The sequence below is a fragment of the Engystomops pustulosus genome, chromosome 1 (genome assembly GCF_040894005.1).
Source record: "Engystomops pustulosus chromosome 1, aEngPut4.maternal, whole genome shotgun sequence".
NCBI lineage: Eukaryota > Metazoa > Chordata > Amphibia > Anura > Leptodactylidae > Engystomops > Engystomops pustulosus.
This window is the reverse complement of record NC_092411.1, coordinates 11,922,904-11,942,970: the sequence shown is the minus strand read 5'-3', so window position 1 is coordinate 11,942,970 and position 20,067 is coordinate 11,922,904. Positions and strand designations below refer to the sequence as shown.

Here is a 20,067-nt window from a genome sequence, read left to right as displayed (position 1 = left end):
TATCACCCCCCCCATTACTTCTTAACTTTTAACCTTTGCTAACCTTGATACCTTAATGCCCCAATGTCTGCCATGAAGTCTGCAATGACTATTCCCCTATTACGCTCTGTCAAAGGCAGACTCTGATAAGAAATCAAACACAAAAAACTATTGTTCATTTTTTTTTCCGTCTTCATCTTTTCAAAATAATAAAGGTTTTTCAACATCTTACATGTCACTTTAATTGGTTCTATTGAAAAAAAAACAAAAAACGCAATTCATCCCTGAAAAAACAAGCCCACACGGGCCACATCAATGGAAGAATACTGGTGTTGAGAGTGTTCACACAGGACTGATAGAAGGCTGGATGCCTCATTGAGAATGAAATAATGTTACAATAAATGTGTTTCTTAATTCAATGTTCAGTGGGGACAGGGGGGGGGGGGTCCGACTACTGGGGTCTTTAATGATCATTGGAAGAAGGGACAAAGCCTTCACTTTCTCTGTCAAGTATGTTGCCTTGTGGCTTCCAAGCACTGATCCTATCCGCCAGTCACTGGTCAGACGTGTAACATTTATATCCCATCCAATAACTTAGTGTTTAAGGAAATCTCCCATCAAAATCCATCCTGATAACCCAGGGACATTACTCATAGATCCAGGCACCGGGACTGTGGGATCTTCTTATATCTGTTATCCAGTGCCTTCCTCCTAATATAAACTTTTATGCTAATGAGACTGAAGAGTTCTTGGAGGTTTTACCGGAGACCCTCCGTGCTGCAGCTTCACAGGCTGTTACACTACCCTCCTCCCCCTGCTCCCTCTGAATTTTCCCTGCTTGATGTAATCTCAGACAGTGGGAGTTGAAAGTGCTCCTGCACAGTGTGGAACTACAGCACGGAGGAGCTCTGGTAACCCCCCTCAGGGAACACTTCAAGCTCATTAGCACAATTTTAAAAGTTGATTTTAGATGTAAGGAGACCATGCATAACAAATATACGAAGATTGTCACAGTTTATCATGATGGATTTTGACTTCCTCGGGTCAGGAAAGAAATGTTTTTTCTAGAATACCCTCTTTTATGTGAAATCTCATCAGTTTACTTAAAAAAAGAATTTCCGCCTAAGTCATGTGACAATGAGCAGAGAGGAGTCATATTTTGACTAAGATGACTCTACTAGAGGGGTCGGGAAGAATCGGTGTGGGATTTGTATTTCCTGTATCTCTTTGTAGTTGGCATGGTAATTTTTTAGAGATGGTTTAGGGATTATGTGTTTGTTTTGTTTTTATGGTGTTTATCTCTTTTTTTACAAAAAGGAAAAAAAATGAATAAAGATTTATATGAAAGGGAAAAAAAAAGTTTAGAGGCTGCAGAGGGGAGAGTCACTTGAGACGACTCTACCTGCAGTTCTGTAGGACCTAGAAAGTGAGTGTTGTATTGCACATAAGATTCTTATCTTTTAGTTGGCATCAGGCTTGTGGTTCTGTGAGCTACAGAACGGGAGATACCAACAGGTAAAGAAATAGGTTGAGACTGTGTCTCTAACTGCCCGTGTCTCCAGTTCTGTAGCTCACAGAACCACAAGGTTCTGCTCAGATAAGGGTTGGGGTTTAGTAGCCTTTGCCTATTGTAGGCTGGGCACAGGAGAGGCTCCTTCTACAGCCAGTTGTCTGACAGCTAGCCCGGGCACAATGGAGGGGCTCCTGCTGCAGCCAATTGTATTATAACCAGACATGTGAGTTAATCTCCTAATTCTGAGTTTCATCTTTGACTGAGATAAGGGGCAGGGCTAGTAGTATTTGCCCTATTATAGAAAGGGCACAAGGGAGCGGCTCCAGCTGCAGCCAGTTGTCTTAAAGCCAGGCCCAGGAGTTAAACTCCAGATTCTCAGTTACATTTTTGACTGAGCTTCAGTTCTCAAATAAAGGGTGAGGCCTGGTAGTCCTTGCCCTATTGTAGAGAGGTCACAGGTGAAAGGTTCCTGCTGCTGCAGCCGGTTCTCTTACAGCCAGACACAGGGGTTAAACGCCTAATTTTCAGTCACATGTTTGACTGGAGTCAGTTCACAAGTAACAAATGGAGCCCTACTGTAAACAGGGCACATGGTAGAGGCTCCTGTTGCAGCCAGTTGTCTTACAGCTTGGCACAGGGTAGAGGCTCCTGTTGTAGCCAGTTGTCTTACAGCTAGGCACAGGGTAGAGGCTCCTGTTGCAGCCAGTTGTCTTACAGCTAGGCACAGGGTAGAGGCTCCTGTTGCAGCCAGTTGCCTTACAATTAGGCACAGGGTAGAGGCTCTTGTTGCAGCCAGTTGTCTTACAGCTAGGTACAGGGCACAGGGCAGAGGCTCTTGTTGCAGCCAGTTGTCTTACAGCTAGGCACAGGGTAGATCCTCCTGTTGCAGTCCGTTGTCTTACAGCTAGGCACAGGGTAGAGGCTCCAGTTGCAGCAAGTTGTCTTACAGCTAGGCACAGGGTAGATCCTCCTGTTGCAGCCAGTTGTCTTACAGCTAGGCACCAGGTAGAGGCTCCTGTTGTAGCCAGTTGTCTTACAGCTAGGCACCAGGTAGAGGCTCCTGTTGTAGCCAGTTGTCTTACAGCTAGGCACAGGGCAATACTGGTATATTTTTTGGTGCTTTTTATATGTTTAGTGTCCATTTAAGATCAGATAGTATTATAGCTATGTTCTGTTTTCTAGGTGGACCTATCATGACTTCTTCGTTAGATACCGTGTATTGATGACGAAGAAAGATCTTTCCCAATCTGACAAGAAAATCACCTGCAAAAACCTTTTGGAGCATCTTATAAAGGTGACGCACAGAACACAAGTGATATGGAGGTCACTCTGTTAGATCTCTGTCCAGATCTTGGAATAGCCCCTGGGTCGGTAGGGGCTTTGGGGTGTCCCTTCCCCATATGAGGAGACCACTAGTATTACTAATAGCTGATGTAACATTGTTGCCAGTAACTTGTATCAGGGTCATGAATTAGTAATATTGTGCTGCCATGTTGTAGCCCATTCATGTTACTAGACATGGGGGTCTAGGGGGTCAGATGGGCACCATGATCAGCTTTATATGAGGGGGTGTAGCTGATTTGGACTCGCCCCTTTACCTTCACACTAGAGGTATACACTGGGAGTATAACCAGTACAACCAGCGGTGTGAATGACTGTTCTGAACATATATATTGGGTTTTATCAGGATCCAGACAAGTTCCAGTTTGGACGCACAAAGATCTTTTTCCGTGCCGGACAAGTGGCTTATCTGGAGAAGCTGCGCGCTGATAAGTTCCGCGCCGCCACCATTATGATACAGAAAACCGTACGCGGCTGGTTACAGAGACTGAAATATAAGAGGATGAAAGCGGCGGCCATCACCATCCAAAGATACACAAGGGGATATCTAGCCCGCAGGTATGATGAGATTCATCCTTATATACAGGAGATCCCCAGGTTATACCGACTGTACATATATCATTATATACAGGAGATCCCCAGGTTATACCAGCTGTACATATATCATTATATACAGGAGATTCCCAGGTTATACCAGCTGTACATATATCATTATATACAGGAGATCCCCAGGTTATACCAGCGGTACATATATCATTATATACAGAGATCCCCAGGTTATACCAGCTGTACATATATCATTATATACAGGAGATCCCCAGGTTATACCAGCGGTACATATATCATTATATACAGAGATCCCCAGGTTATACCAGCTGTACATATATCACTATATACAGGAGATCCCCAGGTTATACCGGCTGTACATATATCATTATATACAGGAGATCCCCAGGTTATACCAGCAGTACATATATCATTATATACAGGAGATCCCCAGGTTATACCAGCGGTACATATATCATTATATACAGGAGATCCCCAGGTTATACCGGCTGTACATATATCATTATATACAGGAGATCCCCAGGTTATACCAGCTGTATATATATCATTATACACAGGAGATCCCCAGGTTATACCAGCTGTACATATATCACTATATACAGGAGATCCCCAGGTTATACCGGCAGTACATATATCATTATATACAGGAGATCCCCAGGTTATACCAGCTGTACATATATCATTATATACAGGAGATCCCCAGGTTATACCAGCTGTACATATATCATTATATACAGGAGATCCCCAGGTTATACCAGCTGTACATATATCATTATACACAGGAGATCCCCAGGTTATACCAGCTGTACATATATCATTATACACAGGAGATCCCCAGGTTATACCAGCTGTACATATATCATTATACACAGGAGATCCCCAGGTTATACCGGCTGTACATATATCATTATATACAGGAGATCCCCAGGTTATACCGGCTGTACATATATCATTATATACAGGAGATCCCCAGGTTATACCGGCTGTACATATATCATTATATACAGGAGATCCCCAGGTTATACCGGCTGTACATATATCATTATATACAGGAGATCCCCAGGTTATACCGGCTGTACACATATCATTATATACAGGAGATCCCCAGGTTATGCCAGCTGTACATATATCATTATATACAGGAGATCCCCAGGTTATACCGGCTGTACATATATCATTATATACAGGAGATCCCCAGGTTGTATCGGCTGTACATATATCATTATATACAGGAGATCCCCAGGTTATACCGGCTGTACATATATCATTATATACAGGAGATCCCCAGGTTATACCGGCTGTACATATATCATTATATACAGGAGATCCCCAGGTTATACGAACTGTACATATATCATTATATACAGGAGATCCCCAGGTTATACCAGCTGTACATATATCATTATATACAGGAGATCCCCAGGTTATGCCAGCTGTACATATATCATTATATACAGGAGATCCCCAGGTTATACCGGCTGTACATATATCATTATATACAGGAGATCCCCAGGTTATACCGGCTGTACATATATCATTATATACAGGAGATCCCCAGGTTATACGAGCTGTACATATATCATTATACACAGGAGATCCCCAGGTTATACCGGCTATACATATATCATTATATACAGGAGATCCCCAGGTTATACCGGCTGTACATGTATCATTATATACAGGAGATCCCCAGCTTATACCGGCTGTACATATATCATTATATACAGGAGATCCCCAGGTTATACCAGCTGTACATATATCATTATATACAGGAGATCCCCAGGTTATACGAGCTGTACATATATCATTATATACAGGAGATCCCCAGGTTATACCGGCTGTACATATATCATTATATACAGGAGATCCCCAGGTTATACCGGCTGTACATATATCATTATATACAGGAGATCCCCAGGTTATACTAGCTGTACATATATCATTATATACAGGAGATCCCCAGGTTATACCAGCTGTACATATATCATTATATACAGGAGATCCCCAGGTTATACGAGCTGTACATATATCATTATATACAGGAGATCCCCAGGTTATACCGGCTGTACATATATCATTATATACAGGAGATCTCCAGGTTATACCGGCTGTACATATATCATTATATACAGGAGATCCCCAGGTTATACCGGCTGTACATATATCATTATATACAGGAGATCTCCAGGTTATACCGGCTGTACATATATCATTATATACAGGAGATCCCCAGGTTATAGCGGCTGTACATATATCATTATATACAGAAGATCCCCAGGTTATACCAGCTGTACATATATCATTATATACAGGAGATCCCCAGGTTATACCGGCTGTACATATATCATTATATACAGGAGATCCCCAGGTTATACCGGCTGTACATATATCATTATATACAGGAGATCCCCAGGTTATACCGGCTGTACATATATCACTATATACAGGAGATCCCCAGGTTATACCAGCTGTACATATATCATTATATACAGGAGATCCCCAGGTTATACCAGCTGTACATATATCATTATATACAGGAGATCCCCAGGTTATACCGGCTGTACATATATCATTATATACAGGAGATCCCCAGGTTATACCGGCTGTACATATATCACTATATACAGGAGATCCCCAGGTTATACCAGCTGTACATATATCATTATATACAGGAGATACATCATGCTCCTTTCACTATATATAAGATGATAACTGACCGACCATGTAGACGCACGTCCTGTTGTCAAAGCTTTTGTCGGTATTTTTTCCATGATTTCTGGTAGATTGGCCGACCATCTCCGCAAGACGAGAGCCGCCATCTCCTTCCAGAAACAATACCGAATGATCCGAGTGTATCGGGTCTACCGGAGGATCCGGAGAGCGGCGATCACCATCCAGTCCTATACGCGAGGCATGTTTGATAGAAGAGCGTATCGGGAGGTAATGTATCACATTCATCTCGTATAGTAACAATGTATGGTCTGCCCCTCCCTTCTGCCCTGGTTCTCCTACTTTCCCAATTTTCGGCGCGTGCTGTACTGAGCTCGGTGCCGGTATTGGGCAGGTTTTATTTGTGACCTCCATCAATGTAGACCGCTCCCTGCACTAGTGTTTGCTAGGATCCAGCCAGGGTGCAGGTGATTGCCCGCATTCTCCACCAAATTTTGACCTTCCTCATGTTCTCTCTGCTGAGGTGCAGAAATACAAGTCCCTAAATTTTTGTAAATTTTTGGAGAATGCCGAATAGAATTTAATTTCTTTCCGATTTTCAGCTCCTGCTTCAGCACAAAGCGAAGGTGATCCAGAAGCACCTGAGAGGATGGGCCGCCCGCAAGAACTTTATCAAGTTCCGGAGCGCTGCCATTGTCATCCAGTGCTACTTCCGCAGGATGATGGCCCGACGGGAGCTCAAGCAGCTGAAGATTGAGGCCAGGACGGCCGAGCACTTCAAGAAGCTGAGCGTGGGCATGGAGAACAAAGTGGTGCAGCTGCAGAGGAAGATCGACGAACAGGTAACAGATAGAACCTCATATGTGCATACTCCGGAGCTGCGCTCAGAATTCTGCACTGCTGAGCTTCACAACAAGTGGGAGAGTTTCTGTTTTATTATGATTCATGGCAGGATGGAATTAGCAAGAGCAAGATCTATTCAGAGACTGAACAAGCAGAGAGTGGTGAGAGGTTTTAGCTGCAGAATTGTGAGTGCAGCTCTGGAGCAAAAATACAGATGGAAACTAAGGACAAGTATAAATTTAAAATGAAAATTTGTATGAAGATATATACTCAACTCACCTATAGAATCCCTGGGACTTTTATTCCTTATGTTAACTGTGTATGTGACTCTGAATCAAATGATTGGCCTCACTGGTGATGTTTACAGCGCATCTACCATCAAGCATGAAAAAATAGGGGTACTTACTCCTAGATCCATAGATTTGTTCTCCTCCCTTTTGAAATCAATTTTTAAAATTACGCTAATTAGGGAGAATTACTCAGGGGGTGTTACCAGAACCCCTCCGTGCTCTATCTTCACAGGCTGTTACACTGTGTAGGAGTAATTCCCCCCCCCCCCCCCCAGTGTGAGACTTCAGGGGAGACAAGTAACAGCTCATGAAGCTGCACCACAGAGAAACCTTCAGGATCATTAGAATACTTTTGAAAATTGATTTAATAAGGGAGGAGACCGTGGATAACAGAAATTAGAAGATGACCACAGTCACTAGGCCTGGATCAATGAGTAAGTGTCCCTGGTTTATCAGGATGTATTCTGATAGGAAATTTCCTTTAAAGGGAACCTGTCACCAGGTTACCCCACTAAACTACCAGTTTACCTTTAAAAAAAAATCTCCCGCAAAGTCAGGCAAATATGACTCTTCTCACCTCATTTTCACATGAGATGAGTCAAGTTTAGTTGTTGAAGTAGTAAAGTCATTTCAGAACCCCATGTTTCTTTGGTTCTATAGCACCTAGAAACAAGCTTTTTGTGTCTTATTAAATAGAAGGATCTCATCTTTCTGACGACATTGGGCTTATGGCTTTGTTTCCATACACTGTAGAAAAAGATCCAATTCCTGCCTTATTTTTAGCTGCCTCTATGTCCAGTTCTGTAGCTCACAGAAATCTGAAAGATGAGATTCTTATCTCTAATATGACACCAGCAGTGTGTTTCTAGGTTCTGTAGAACATAGGGGCATCTGACTTGCCTCTCCCCGTTCAACCACTAAACTTGACTCATCTGAGAATGAGGTGAGACGAGTCATATTTGCCTGAGTTTGGGGAAGATTTTTTTTTTTTTTATAGGGAAGTTCATACGGTTTCACATAAAAGATTCTAGAAAGGACATTTCATACTCGACCTGCAAGGCCTGGTAGTTTAGAGGGGTAAAACCTGGTGACGTGTGCACGTGACTACAGAAACCAGTGATTGGATCAGAACCATTAACTTACCCTTTAAGTGAACGATTTCCCCTATGGTTTTTGGCATAATATAAAGTTTTTTCACAACGACCAAACTCCATAAGAACAGAACGGTATCTCACCCAGTAATTAATTACCGCCACCCTCCACAGACTCGGCATCCGCCGTTTCTTCGTTGCGATGTGGGATTATTTGTAACACTTAAAGCCCGCGGAGCGGAGAACAATGAGCCGGCTATGATTTACGATAGCGGCCGCTCCGACTCTTTGTCACCGCGTGGAGTACATTCTCTTATCAGCTGTAGGGGACACGGGGCAATTTACACTCCTCGTTTTCACAGTGGAATCGGCTCCATAAGATTATTTCGGTATTTGTTCTGATTCGCTGTTGGCGCTGTGCTCCGGGGATAACCCGACTTATTTCTCAATTCTCAGGGCTCTTGGCTTTTTTTGGTACTTTAATACTAAATAATATTCTTTTATAGACAATTTAGTTGAGAAAGCCAAGTTTTTTCGCAAAACATTTGACAAAAGTTGTGCATTTTGAAAAAAAGAACCTGGGTTGGGGGTGGGGCTTACTGGGAGGGGCGTGGCCTCATGCAAGCAAAAAAATGTATTACAATTTTCACCCAAAATGCGCTGTAAATCAGGTACGATTCTTCTAATTTTCCTCTTAGTGTTCCATTTTTTTACTTTACCTTTTGTTACAAATCTTATCACAATATTTTGGACCCTGTGTATATTGGGAACAGTGTTACTTATTATTCCACAATATGTTATTTCTTTGTTACTTTATCTCCTTTCGTTGTGATAGCTAGGTGAATAACTCTCTGTCCAGGCTGTGCATGAAGCAGCTCTGTCTGCCTCTAGCACAGCAGGAAATCTCAGCACAACCTGAAGCCACTATCAGGATGCAGGTGCAGAGCTCAGTATCCAGTGACATCGCCGGAGCGCCCCAGACTGATTGGCATAAGTTATAGAACTTGATATTGCTGCAATTGTGGCGTGTAGAGTTATAATAAAAAAGTCCTGAGGAGCGTAGTAAACTCATGGGAGATTACGCTTTCTTCTAAAATCAACTGTTAAAATTATGCTAATGAGCCTCCTGTAGTCCGTCTGTGCAGTAGCGTCAAAAGCTGTTACACTGTGCTGGAGCATTTCCGGCTGCCACTGTGTAAAATTGCAGCGGGCAATGGGAGGGTGATGTGCTGAAGGAGCAAGGGGAGAGGAGACTGTGTAACAGCCTGAGAAGCTACAGCATGGAGGGGCTCTATTAACCCACCTCCCCAGAGCCCTTCTGGCTCATTTAGCATAATTATAAAAGTTGATGTTAGAAGGAAGGAGGCCATGGATAAGAAATAGAAGATACCACAATCCCGGTGCCTGGATCTATGAGTAATGTCCCTGGTTTATCAGGATGGATTGTGATGGGAGATTTAATGGAAACCTACCATCAGAAATACACTGATTCCTTTAAGGGCAATGGATACCTTTTTTAGTGATTTTTTTTTTTTTTTCTGTTTCAATGAAAAATTCTGCCACTTTCTAAATAGTTAATACTGTAGATAATTGTAGTATTTTTGTGTTGTAGAGTGAGTATAACTCCTGCACACAGCTGGCTGTTCTGCTGCCCCTGACACATCACCTCTCTTAATGTTATAGTAGCACAAACATTTTTAACTTGCGAAAACCTATAACAAATACTTTTTCTGCCGACTTGATCGATCGGTGTAGAATAAGAGAATTTTACAACTTCTAAAGTTCATTTACTTTGACCATCATAGGCTTCTTTATATGTAAGATTTGTGCTCTACTAAGAAGTCCTCACCCTCTTTATACACTCAGCGCTTCTACAACAAGTGGGTGACATGAGCTTATTATATGATGGCCCCAGTCCCATCCACACAAAGGGAGAGGTGTGAGAGCGGAGCAGCCGTGATGTGTGACACGGGATACGTTGCGTGTCCTCCCACGTCTGTGTTTCGGTCTCTCTTGGTCTCTACTGATCCCTGTCCGTTTCTTTTCTTCAGAACAAAGAGCACAAAGACCTGAAGGAACAACTTGTATCCGTAACCTCGGCGCACACAGCGGAGGTGGAGAAGCTGCAGAAAGAGCTGGAGCGGCAGCGACAGAACCAGCAGGACGAGAACCAGCTCAGCAGCTTACAGGAGGAGATCCAGGCCCTCAGAGCTGAACTCACCCAGAGCCGAGACGAGAGGAAGATCACCGAGGACTTGTATGTGAGCGAGAAGCAGCAGATGCAACAGGTGACTGCCTATGTCTAATACTACTAGTATCACTACTACTACTAGTATCACTACTACTACTAGTACCACCTCCGCTATTACTACTACTACTAGTGCCACTACCACTACTAGTACCACCTCCGCTATTACTACTAGTACCACTACTGCTGCTAGTACCACCTCTGCTATTACTAGTGCCTCTACTACTACTAGTACCACTACTGCTGCTAGTACCACCTCTGCTATTACTACTAGTACCACTACTGCTGCTAGTATCACCTGTTATTACTAGTGCCTCTACTACTACTAGTACCACTACTGCTGCTAGTACCACCTCCGCTATTACTAGTGCCTCTACTACTACTAGTACCACTACTGCTGCTAGTACCACCTCTGTTATTACTAGTGCCTCTGCTACTACTAGTACCACTACTGCTGCTAGTACCACCTGTTATTACTAGTGCCTCTACTACTACTAGTACCACTACTGCTGCTAGTACCACCTCCGCTATTACTAGTGCCTCTACTACTACTAGTACCACTACTGCTGCTAGTACCACCTCTGTTATTACTAGTGCCTCTACTACTACTAGTACCACTACTGCTGCTAGTACCACCTCCGCTATTACTAGTGCCTCTACTACTACTAGTACCACTACTGCTGCTAGTACCACCTCTGCTATTACTAGTGCCTCTACTACTACTAGTACCACTACTGCTGCTAGTACCACCTCTGTTATTACTAGTGCCTCTGCTACTACTAGTACCACTACTGCTGCTGCTAGTACCACCTCTGTTATTACTAGTGCCTCTGCTACTACTAGTACCACTACTGCTGCTAGTACCACCTCTGCTATTACTAGTGCCTCTACTACTACTAGTACCACTACTGCTGCTAGTACCACCTCCGCTATTACTAGTGCCTCTACTACTACTAGTACCACTACTGCTATTACTACTGCTACTAGTGCCACTACCACTACTAGTACCAACTCCGCTATTACTACTGCTACTAGTGCCACTACCACTACTAGTACCAACTCCGCTATTACTAGTGCCACTATTACTACTAGTACAACCTCTGCTATTACTAGTGCCTCTACTACTACTACTTGTACCACTACTGCTACTAGTACCACCTTTGTTATTACTAGTGCCTCTACTACTACTAGTACCACTACTGCTACTAGTACCACCTCCGCTATTACTAGTGCCACTACTACTACTAGTACCACTACTGCTACCAGTACCACCTCCGCTATTACTAGTGCCTCTACTACTACTAGTACCACTACTGCTGCTAGTACCACCTCCGCTATTACTAATGCCACTACTACTACTAGTACCACTACTGCTGCTAGTACCACCTCCGCTATTACTAGTGCCACTACTACTACTAGTACCACTACTGCTGCTAGTACCACCTCTGCTATTACTAGTGCCACTATTACTACTAGTACCACTACTGCTGCTAGTACCACCTCTGTTATTACTAGTGCCTCTACTACTACTAGTACCACTACTGCTGCTAGTACCACCTCCGCTATTACTAGTGCCACTACTACTACTAGTACCACTACTGCTGCTAGTACCACCTCCGCTATTACTACTAGTACCACTACTGCTGCTAGTACCACCTCCGCTATTACTAGTGCCTCTACTACTACTAGTACCACCTCCGCTATTACTAGTGCCACTACTACTACTTGTACCACTACTGCTACCAGTACCACCTCCGCTATTACTAGTGCCACTACTACTACTAGTACCACTACTGCTACTAGTACCACCTCTGCTATTACTAGTGCCACTACTACTACTTGTACCACTACTACTACTAGTACCACCTCCGCTATTACTACTAGTACCACTACTGCTGCTAGTACCACCTCTGTTATTACTAGTGCCTCTACTACTACTAGTACCACTACTGCTACCAGTACCACCTCCGCTATTACTAGTGCAACTACTACTACTAGTACCACTACTGCTACTAGTACCACCTCCGCTATTACTAGTGCCACTACTACTACTAGTACCAATACTGCTACTAGTACTACCTCCGCTATTACTAGTGCCACTACTACTACTAGTACCAATACTGCTACTAGTACTACCTCCGCTATTACTAGTGCCACTACTACTACTAATACCACTACTGCTACCAGTACCACCTCTGCTTTTACTAGTGCCACTACTACTACTAGTACCAATACTGCTACTACCACCTCCGCTATCGCTACTACTACTACTACCACCTTCTCGCTATTACTACTACTACTAGTACCACCTCCGCTATTACTACTACTACTACTAATAGTACCACCTCCGCTATTACTAGTGCCACTAGAACTTATACAACCACTATTTCTACTACTACTAGCATTGCTACCACTGCTACTACTGCTATCTCTTCCATACTATACTATACTCCACAACTTCTACACTACTACAACTACCTGCTCTGCTATTATTAGTGCGATTGCTACTACTATCTCTTCCAATGTTAGTATATCTACTACCACCACTATTACTGCAGCTATTATACCTACTACCACCATTACTATAGCTATTATACCTACTACCACCATTACTATAGCTATTATACCTACTACCACCATTACTATAGCTATTATACCTACTACCACCACTATTAATACAGCTATTATACCTAATACCATTACCATTATTACTTCCACGACTCCATTACTTCTATCACTAATTTTACTATTACTACCACCAACACCACTGCCACATCTTCTATAACTAGTGCCACTTCTACTACTATCATTACCACCACTACTACCTCTTCTTATATTCGTATCTCTACTACTACCACTATGTCTACAGTTGCTGACACTTCTATCACTACTACTATTATCACCACCACCAACAATACTACTACTACCGCCTCCTCTGCTATTACTAGTGCCACTGTAATTGATACAACCACTATTTCTACTACAATGTATCTACTACTACCAATGTTCACACAACTACTTTTACCCCCAATACCACTACTACTACTCCCACCATACTAGTATTTCAGCGTCCACTATTACTGTCACCACCAACCCTACTGCTACCAATTCTACAACCGCCACTAGTACTACTGTCGCCAAATTATGAGTAACACTTTGCTACCACAATAGGCAATGTACTCCATACAGTTTATGATAAAACTGATTGCAATAGACACCTGAGCTCCCCCTAGTGGTGGCTTCAAACAGGCACAATTTAATTATAATGATACTTAACATCACTCTTCTTTTTGTTTATCCTTCTTTTAGAGAATATCTGAACTAGAAGTGGAAAACTCTCAGCTCAAAGAGGAAAAAGAAGAACTTAATAATCAAATCCTCCTAAGTTCTGAAGGTAGAACATTACAGGGAACTGTATTTCTTGTTAACATATCAGTGACACCAAGGCTGCCGGCCACTCCTCTCTCCAAAACTAGGGGGGAAGTTACTACCTGGAGACCTGTAGTAAAAGAGGAATATACTAAAGGGTTAATCAAGCTCATAAGCGTCTCCTCTATTTTCTATGGCTCCAATCACTAGTGTGAATGGAGCCAAAACAACATGTTTTGAAAGATAAGGATACTTATGTCCTCTGGGAATTAAAGGGATTGTCCACTTTCAGCAAATAATTGATATGGTTTGTGTATGGAAAAGTTATAGATATTTTCAATAGGTGCATGGCTCGTTATAACACACAGATCTGATTACTCTCTGTGATACTAACGAGCCGTGCACCTGTGTGACATCACATGACCATGGTCAGATTTTTGTCCAGCCAAAGTAAACATAGAAGCTTTGTATAGTAGGCCAGCAAGCAGAGATCTAGAAAACTGTGAGGAATTGATACAAAAGTACAGGCAGTTCCCGGGTTACATACAATATAGGTTCCATATGTTTGAATTTGTATGTAAGTCGAAACTGTATATTTTATAATTGTAGATCCAGCCGAAAAAAAAAAATTTTGCCCCAGTAACAATTGTAGTTTCAACATTTTTTGCTGTAATGGGACCAAGGATTATCAATAAAGCTTCATTACAGACACCTTACAGCTGATTATTACAGTCTGGGACTATAGTAACATCCAGAGGTCATATTGGGCAGAGGGGTCCGTCTGTAACTAGGGGTCGTCTGTAAGTCGGTTGTCCGCCTGCATATTGGAAAATTGTATAACTTTTTCTTGCACAAACCATATCAATTATTTGCTGAAAGGTGGACAACCCCTTTAAATCTCCCTTCTTCCACTTCAAGGCACAGGCACTCCTCAGCCAGGTGTGCATGTGTGTGAGGGTGTATGGTTCCAGCATTGTAGACGTCTCCCATTCTTCTGCACTGCCCAGGAGCCTCAGGGGTTTTTCCCCTTTAACTCCAGGTACATGATCTGTGGTTTATTATTACCGAGTGCCTGAACAGTTCTATGTTAATTTGGTAAATGTTTCATTTCATTTTGCTAATTCTGTGCTGCTTTGAAATTCCTGTTGCTTTTGATAGGTCAAATGAGATTGTGATACCTTTTAATGGCTTTTTATGTGCTGCATTGGACACGGGCAGATACCAGGCGTCCATTACCCTGAGGGCGCGTTCCCACGTTGCGTTTTGGTCGTGTTTTCATTGCGTTTGAGACGCATTACAACAGCTGAGGAGAGGTGATTTGCCTGATTACAATACCGTTTACGTTTGTTAACGCAATGTTAACACATGTATTAACACGGTGTTAACACATGCATTAACATCGTGTTTACGGTGCGTTTTGTAAACGGAAATGCTAACAGTGATATAATTAGGCAAATCACCCCTCCTCAGCTGTTGTATATGCGTTTCACACGCGACGAAAACGCAGGTCTAAACGCAACTTGTGAATGCGCCCTCAGTCTCTTGATTGAACTCTTTGTAAATCGAAATTTCTTCCTTTTTAAGATGAGCTTACCCAGAGCGCACTCAAGGAAAACCAGGAAATCCGCAAGGACCTGGAAGAAGAGCGAGCCCGCCACCAGAACCTAGTGAAGGAATACACACGACTGGAGCAGAGATATGACAACCTGCGGGAGGAGGTCACCCTCATCAAGGTCAGTAATGGCATAACCATAGCACACGTTCAGTATAGGGACTCAGAGGGAACCTGTCAGCAGAAATTGTCCTAATAAACCACTACTAGTATGTCATCAAGCAGCTGAACTCCTTCTAGATCATGTCTATTTCATCGTCCAAAAATCAACTTTGAAGTGACATGTAATTTGGTTGTATAAAGTCAAGGAGGCGGAAAGTTTAAGAGCATTAATGGCGTTTTTGGTCCGTTTTTAAGCAGTCCGTTAAAAAACGCATGCATTAAAAAATGCATCCTTTTTTTACCATTTTTAATTAAGATAATTGGTAAAACCTGTCAAAAACGGATGCGTTTTCAAAAAAGGCATGCTTAAAAACGGACCAAAAACGGGTTCAAAACGCCATACGTGGCATCACCCTAACACTGAAGTCAAGCTCTCCTCACGTCCTGTATCCAGACACATCACTAACCAGATTTCCTTCATTCTCAAGTGAGGAGAGCTTGACTTCAGCGTTGAGCTCTCTGCCTCCATGACTTTATACAACTAATTTACAATCTCACTTCAAAGTTGATTTTATGGATGATGCCACTGTGCTGGGCCATGAAACATACTTGGAAGTTGTTTATCTGCATCGTAACACACTGGTAATGGTTAATGAGGTCAATTTCTGATGACAGGTTCCCTTTAAACTAAATCTACCACCAGGATGAAGGATTGTAAACCAAGCACACTGACTGGTGTGTGACCCCTCTGGCAGGATTTGCACTTATTTAAGCTTTTTATGCCCTTGTTTTTACAAAAAGAAGGCTTTCAAAATTATGCAAAGAAGCCTGAAGGGCTCTGGGCTTAATTAACATCTATGGAGCCCGTAGCCCCTCAAGCTCATTTGCATAATTTAAATTTTTTAAAAAAAACAAGGACATAAAAAGCTAAAAGAAGAGCAGATTCTGCCAGAGGGTGCACACACTAGAATGTCCGTGTGCTTGGTTTACTATCCCTTATCCTGGTGGTAGATGTCCTTTAAAGGCGATGTTTAGGTTTTTAAAAAAACTTGTCTGCTTTCTTTCAAAAACAGCTTTGCACATGACCGTAGGTAGTGCAGGATATTGCATCTCCGCTCCATTCATTTCTATACAGCTGAGCTGCAATACCGGCACGAGCCATGGTCAGGTGTGGCGCTGTTTTTGGAAGAAAGCAACGACATTGCAGAAAGTTTAGGTTATAACGGTACCTATGACAACTATCCTGGACAGGTATCTTAGGAGTGACATAACATGGGGCTCCGCTCCTTGCAGTCCATGGTAATCATGTAATGGAGTTGGGTTTAGAATCTGATCCAAACTCACAGGGTCACAGGGTGCGCCCCCTCTCCTTCCCTTGACCTTAACACTGACTGACCTGCTGTAGACTCCTTGTGAGAAATTTCATATAATTCATTTTCTGACATCTATTATAGCAAACACCGGGACATCGCAGAAACCCCTCCAACCAAAGCAGCCTGGAGTCCGATTCCAACTACCCCTCAATATCCACCTCTGAAATAGGAGACACAGAAGACACCATAATGGAGGTGGAGGTAAGTGCACGATAATATCACCCACATAGGTGTCCGTGTTCCAAAATATCGGGGCTCATTTACTTAGCGTCCGAACGCCGCACTTTCGTCAGGTTTCCCTAATATTTCCGTTTTGCTCCGAATTGCCCCGGGATTTTGGTGCGCCTGATCGGATTTTGGCGCATCGCCGCCGGCTTGCATGCAACTGAAAAGGGGTGGGGGCGGGTGTCGGACAACCCATCAGATTCGGACAAACCGTGGAATTTAAAAAAGGATTTGTATCGCAAGATCAGCACTTGCATGCACCAGGAAGATGCAGGTGAACTCCGCCGGACCTCGGAGCAGAAGCAACACCTGCAGGAACTCATGAGGACACCTGCATGATATTAGTGAATCGTGCTGGACCCGAATCCTCATCGGACAACGCACCGCGGGATCACGGGTAAGTAAATCCGCCCCATTATGTTTACAGGGGTATTAAAACTTCTGCAAGGATTCATTGTCTACTTGTGGGGTGCCATGGCCTTGTGCACCCCAAATGGTGATCACATTGTTTCCTTCACAAACTCCTAACAGGAAGCCGGGCTGGAGAAGGCTGCCATGGACATGACTCTGTTCCTGAAGCTCCAGAAGAGGGTGAGAGAGCTGGAGCTGGAGAGGAAGAAGCTACAGCACCAACTGGACAAGAAAGAACAAGAGGAAAATAAAAAGGCTCAGGTAACAGCATTGCAGGATGAAATCCATATCAAGTCTTACAAAAGCCTGACACTTCCTGTTTTGTAGAGATCACTTCTCAGTAGTCTTCTCCTTATTATCACAGGCAGGATTACACTGACTGCTAATACCTAAATAAAGACAATGCAGAATCAAATATTCATCTCCCTTCACAACGAGAACACTGAGCTTCACACTTCTTGTTCCGTCAAGATCACTTTTCATCATCATCATCAACACAGTATAGATGAAACTAGCAGTTAATGCCTGTATATAGATAACACAGGATCCACTATTCACGTTTGGTGTTGTCACAGCCCCACATACCTCCCACCCCCACCCTTCCTGCACAAAGAGCACAGAGCATGCCCACAACAAGCACAGAGCATGCCCACAACACTCTCCCCTTTAAGTCAATGACTCATCTCCAGGCTACAGATTCCTATGGGCCATGTGGTTGCTGTAAAGCAAATAGTTGAATTCTATTAACAGCAGGTGCAGCCACACACTAAACATATCTTTCAAAACTGCTATTAAGCAGCAAGACAACTATCCCTATGTTGTTCCCCCTTATGCCTGTAAAGTTCCACTGTCTGTTTGTTAAGTTTACTCAACATCTATGGTTATTCATGTTCTTCCAGTTCATCCATGTCACTCTTCCGGCTTTCTCTTTTGCTGAGCCAACTAGGGTCTACTACCTCATTCACCTCTCCCTTCAGGAAACAGAGAGGCTGTGTGACTCGCTGAAGAGAAATGGAGCCCATCATTCCTTCTCCCTCAGGAGTTCTCTTTTAGCGAGTCCCTACATCCAGCGTGAGGCAGGAATGAGCTGTAGGTGTGGCTGTGCACATAGGTGCTGAGGCAACGGACTGTAGAACTTTACAGGCATGGGGAGGAACAATATAGGGATAGTTGTACTGCTGTATAATAGTAGCTTTCAAAGATCTGTTTAGTTAGTGTTTCAAGTGACAGGTTACCTTTAAGACCAAGTAAATTGAAGACTGCATTGTGCGATTTACTAGACACTTCCACACAATTTCCAAAATTTAAGGGATAAAGTTCACGTAACGTAAGGCTTTAAAGACTCAATCATCCCTGTCCACTAATGTGCCTGTATTACGCTGTATTATCCCTTGTGTCTCCAGGTCATCGAGACAGCAAATGACCGTGACACAGACATCGCCTACAACAACCTGAAGGTAAGGCACCAGATACTGTGTATAACTTTATGTGAAAACTTTATTTTACATCCACCTACAGTACATCACCAACGCAGAAGGTTGTGTCTCTATGGTAACAGACAACAAACTCTCTACGTAGTCTGACCCTGCAGTCGTGAGATACTTGTATGTGATTGGCTTAGTCCATCTTTAAGCATGAAAATGATGAATTTGCTTAGCGCCTCCTGTTGGTAGAATGAGGTACAATCAGCAGTCACCTAGTAAGGGTCCTGTGTGTGTGGGCCCTTGTGTTATGGATCCACCAGCACTGACCAGGACTGGTGGCATCTAATGATCCTCCTCCCACCACTGTTTCAGAGGCAAGAACTGGAGTCTGAAAACAAGAAGCTGAAGAACGAGTTGAACGAACTGCGAAAAGCCATTGCCGATTCTGCCGGTGATGCGGACTCCGACGAGGAACCCAGCGGCTACACCCTCCTACTGAACCAGCTAAAGTCCGCCCTGGAGGAGCTGGAGGTGCGCAAGGAAGAAGTTCTCAACCTCAGGACGCAGATCGTAAACTCAGCACAGCAAAAAGATTCAGAAAAGAACACGGTGAGTAAATATTTCATACATGAGGACTTGGCGTCCCACCTGTAAATATATTTGTAGGATACATTTTTCCATTGCCACCAGTCGGTCTCCTTCCTCTTCTGGAAGCTGTAGTGTTCACTTACACAGCATGTATGGCGCCACCTGCTGCTCATAGTATAGCAACATCTATGTCCACCTAATAGGCCAAGTGCTTTTGGTCACTCACACTCAGGCACCCTTTCTACAATCATGTCACTGCACACAGAGCTTCTGTTTACTGCAGGGCAGCCAAAAGAAATAGCTTCCTGTCCTGCTTGTCAGGGAAGGAGCTTAGTGTCTATAGTAGCAAAAAAAAAGTTGCCATCTCTATTTACTACTTCCTATTTACTTACTACAGAACTAAATGTGAGTATATTTGCAC

General features: G+C 43.2%; 1 protein-coding gene across 2 annotated transcripts in view; it reads left to right on the top strand.

Moving 5' to 3' along the window:
* Nucleotides 1-20,067, top strand: part of MYO5B (myosin VB) — a 164,277-nt gene that overhangs the window by 130,369 nt on the left and 13,841 nt on the right. For both annotated transcript variants that reach the window (XM_072133253.1, XM_072133259.1), the window contains exons 18-28: nucleotides 2,675-2,786; nucleotides 3,180-3,391; nucleotides 6,184-6,340; nucleotides 6,673-6,912; nucleotides 10,346-10,582; nucleotides 13,852-13,936; nucleotides 15,496-15,644; nucleotides 17,080-17,199; nucleotides 17,755-17,895; nucleotides 19,038-19,091; nucleotides 19,431-19,667. In XM_072133253.1, coding sequence (XP_071989354.1) covers nucleotides 2,675-2,786; nucleotides 3,180-3,391; nucleotides 6,184-6,340; nucleotides 6,673-6,912; nucleotides 10,346-10,582; nucleotides 13,852-13,936; nucleotides 15,496-15,644; nucleotides 17,080-17,199; nucleotides 17,755-17,895; nucleotides 19,038-19,091; nucleotides 19,431-19,667 — 1,744 coding nt within the window. The remainder of the gene's footprint in view (nucleotides 1-2,674; nucleotides 2,787-3,179; nucleotides 3,392-6,183; nucleotides 6,341-6,672; nucleotides 6,913-10,345; nucleotides 10,583-13,851; nucleotides 13,937-15,495; nucleotides 15,645-17,079; nucleotides 17,200-17,754; nucleotides 17,896-19,037; nucleotides 19,092-19,430; nucleotides 19,668-20,067) is intronic.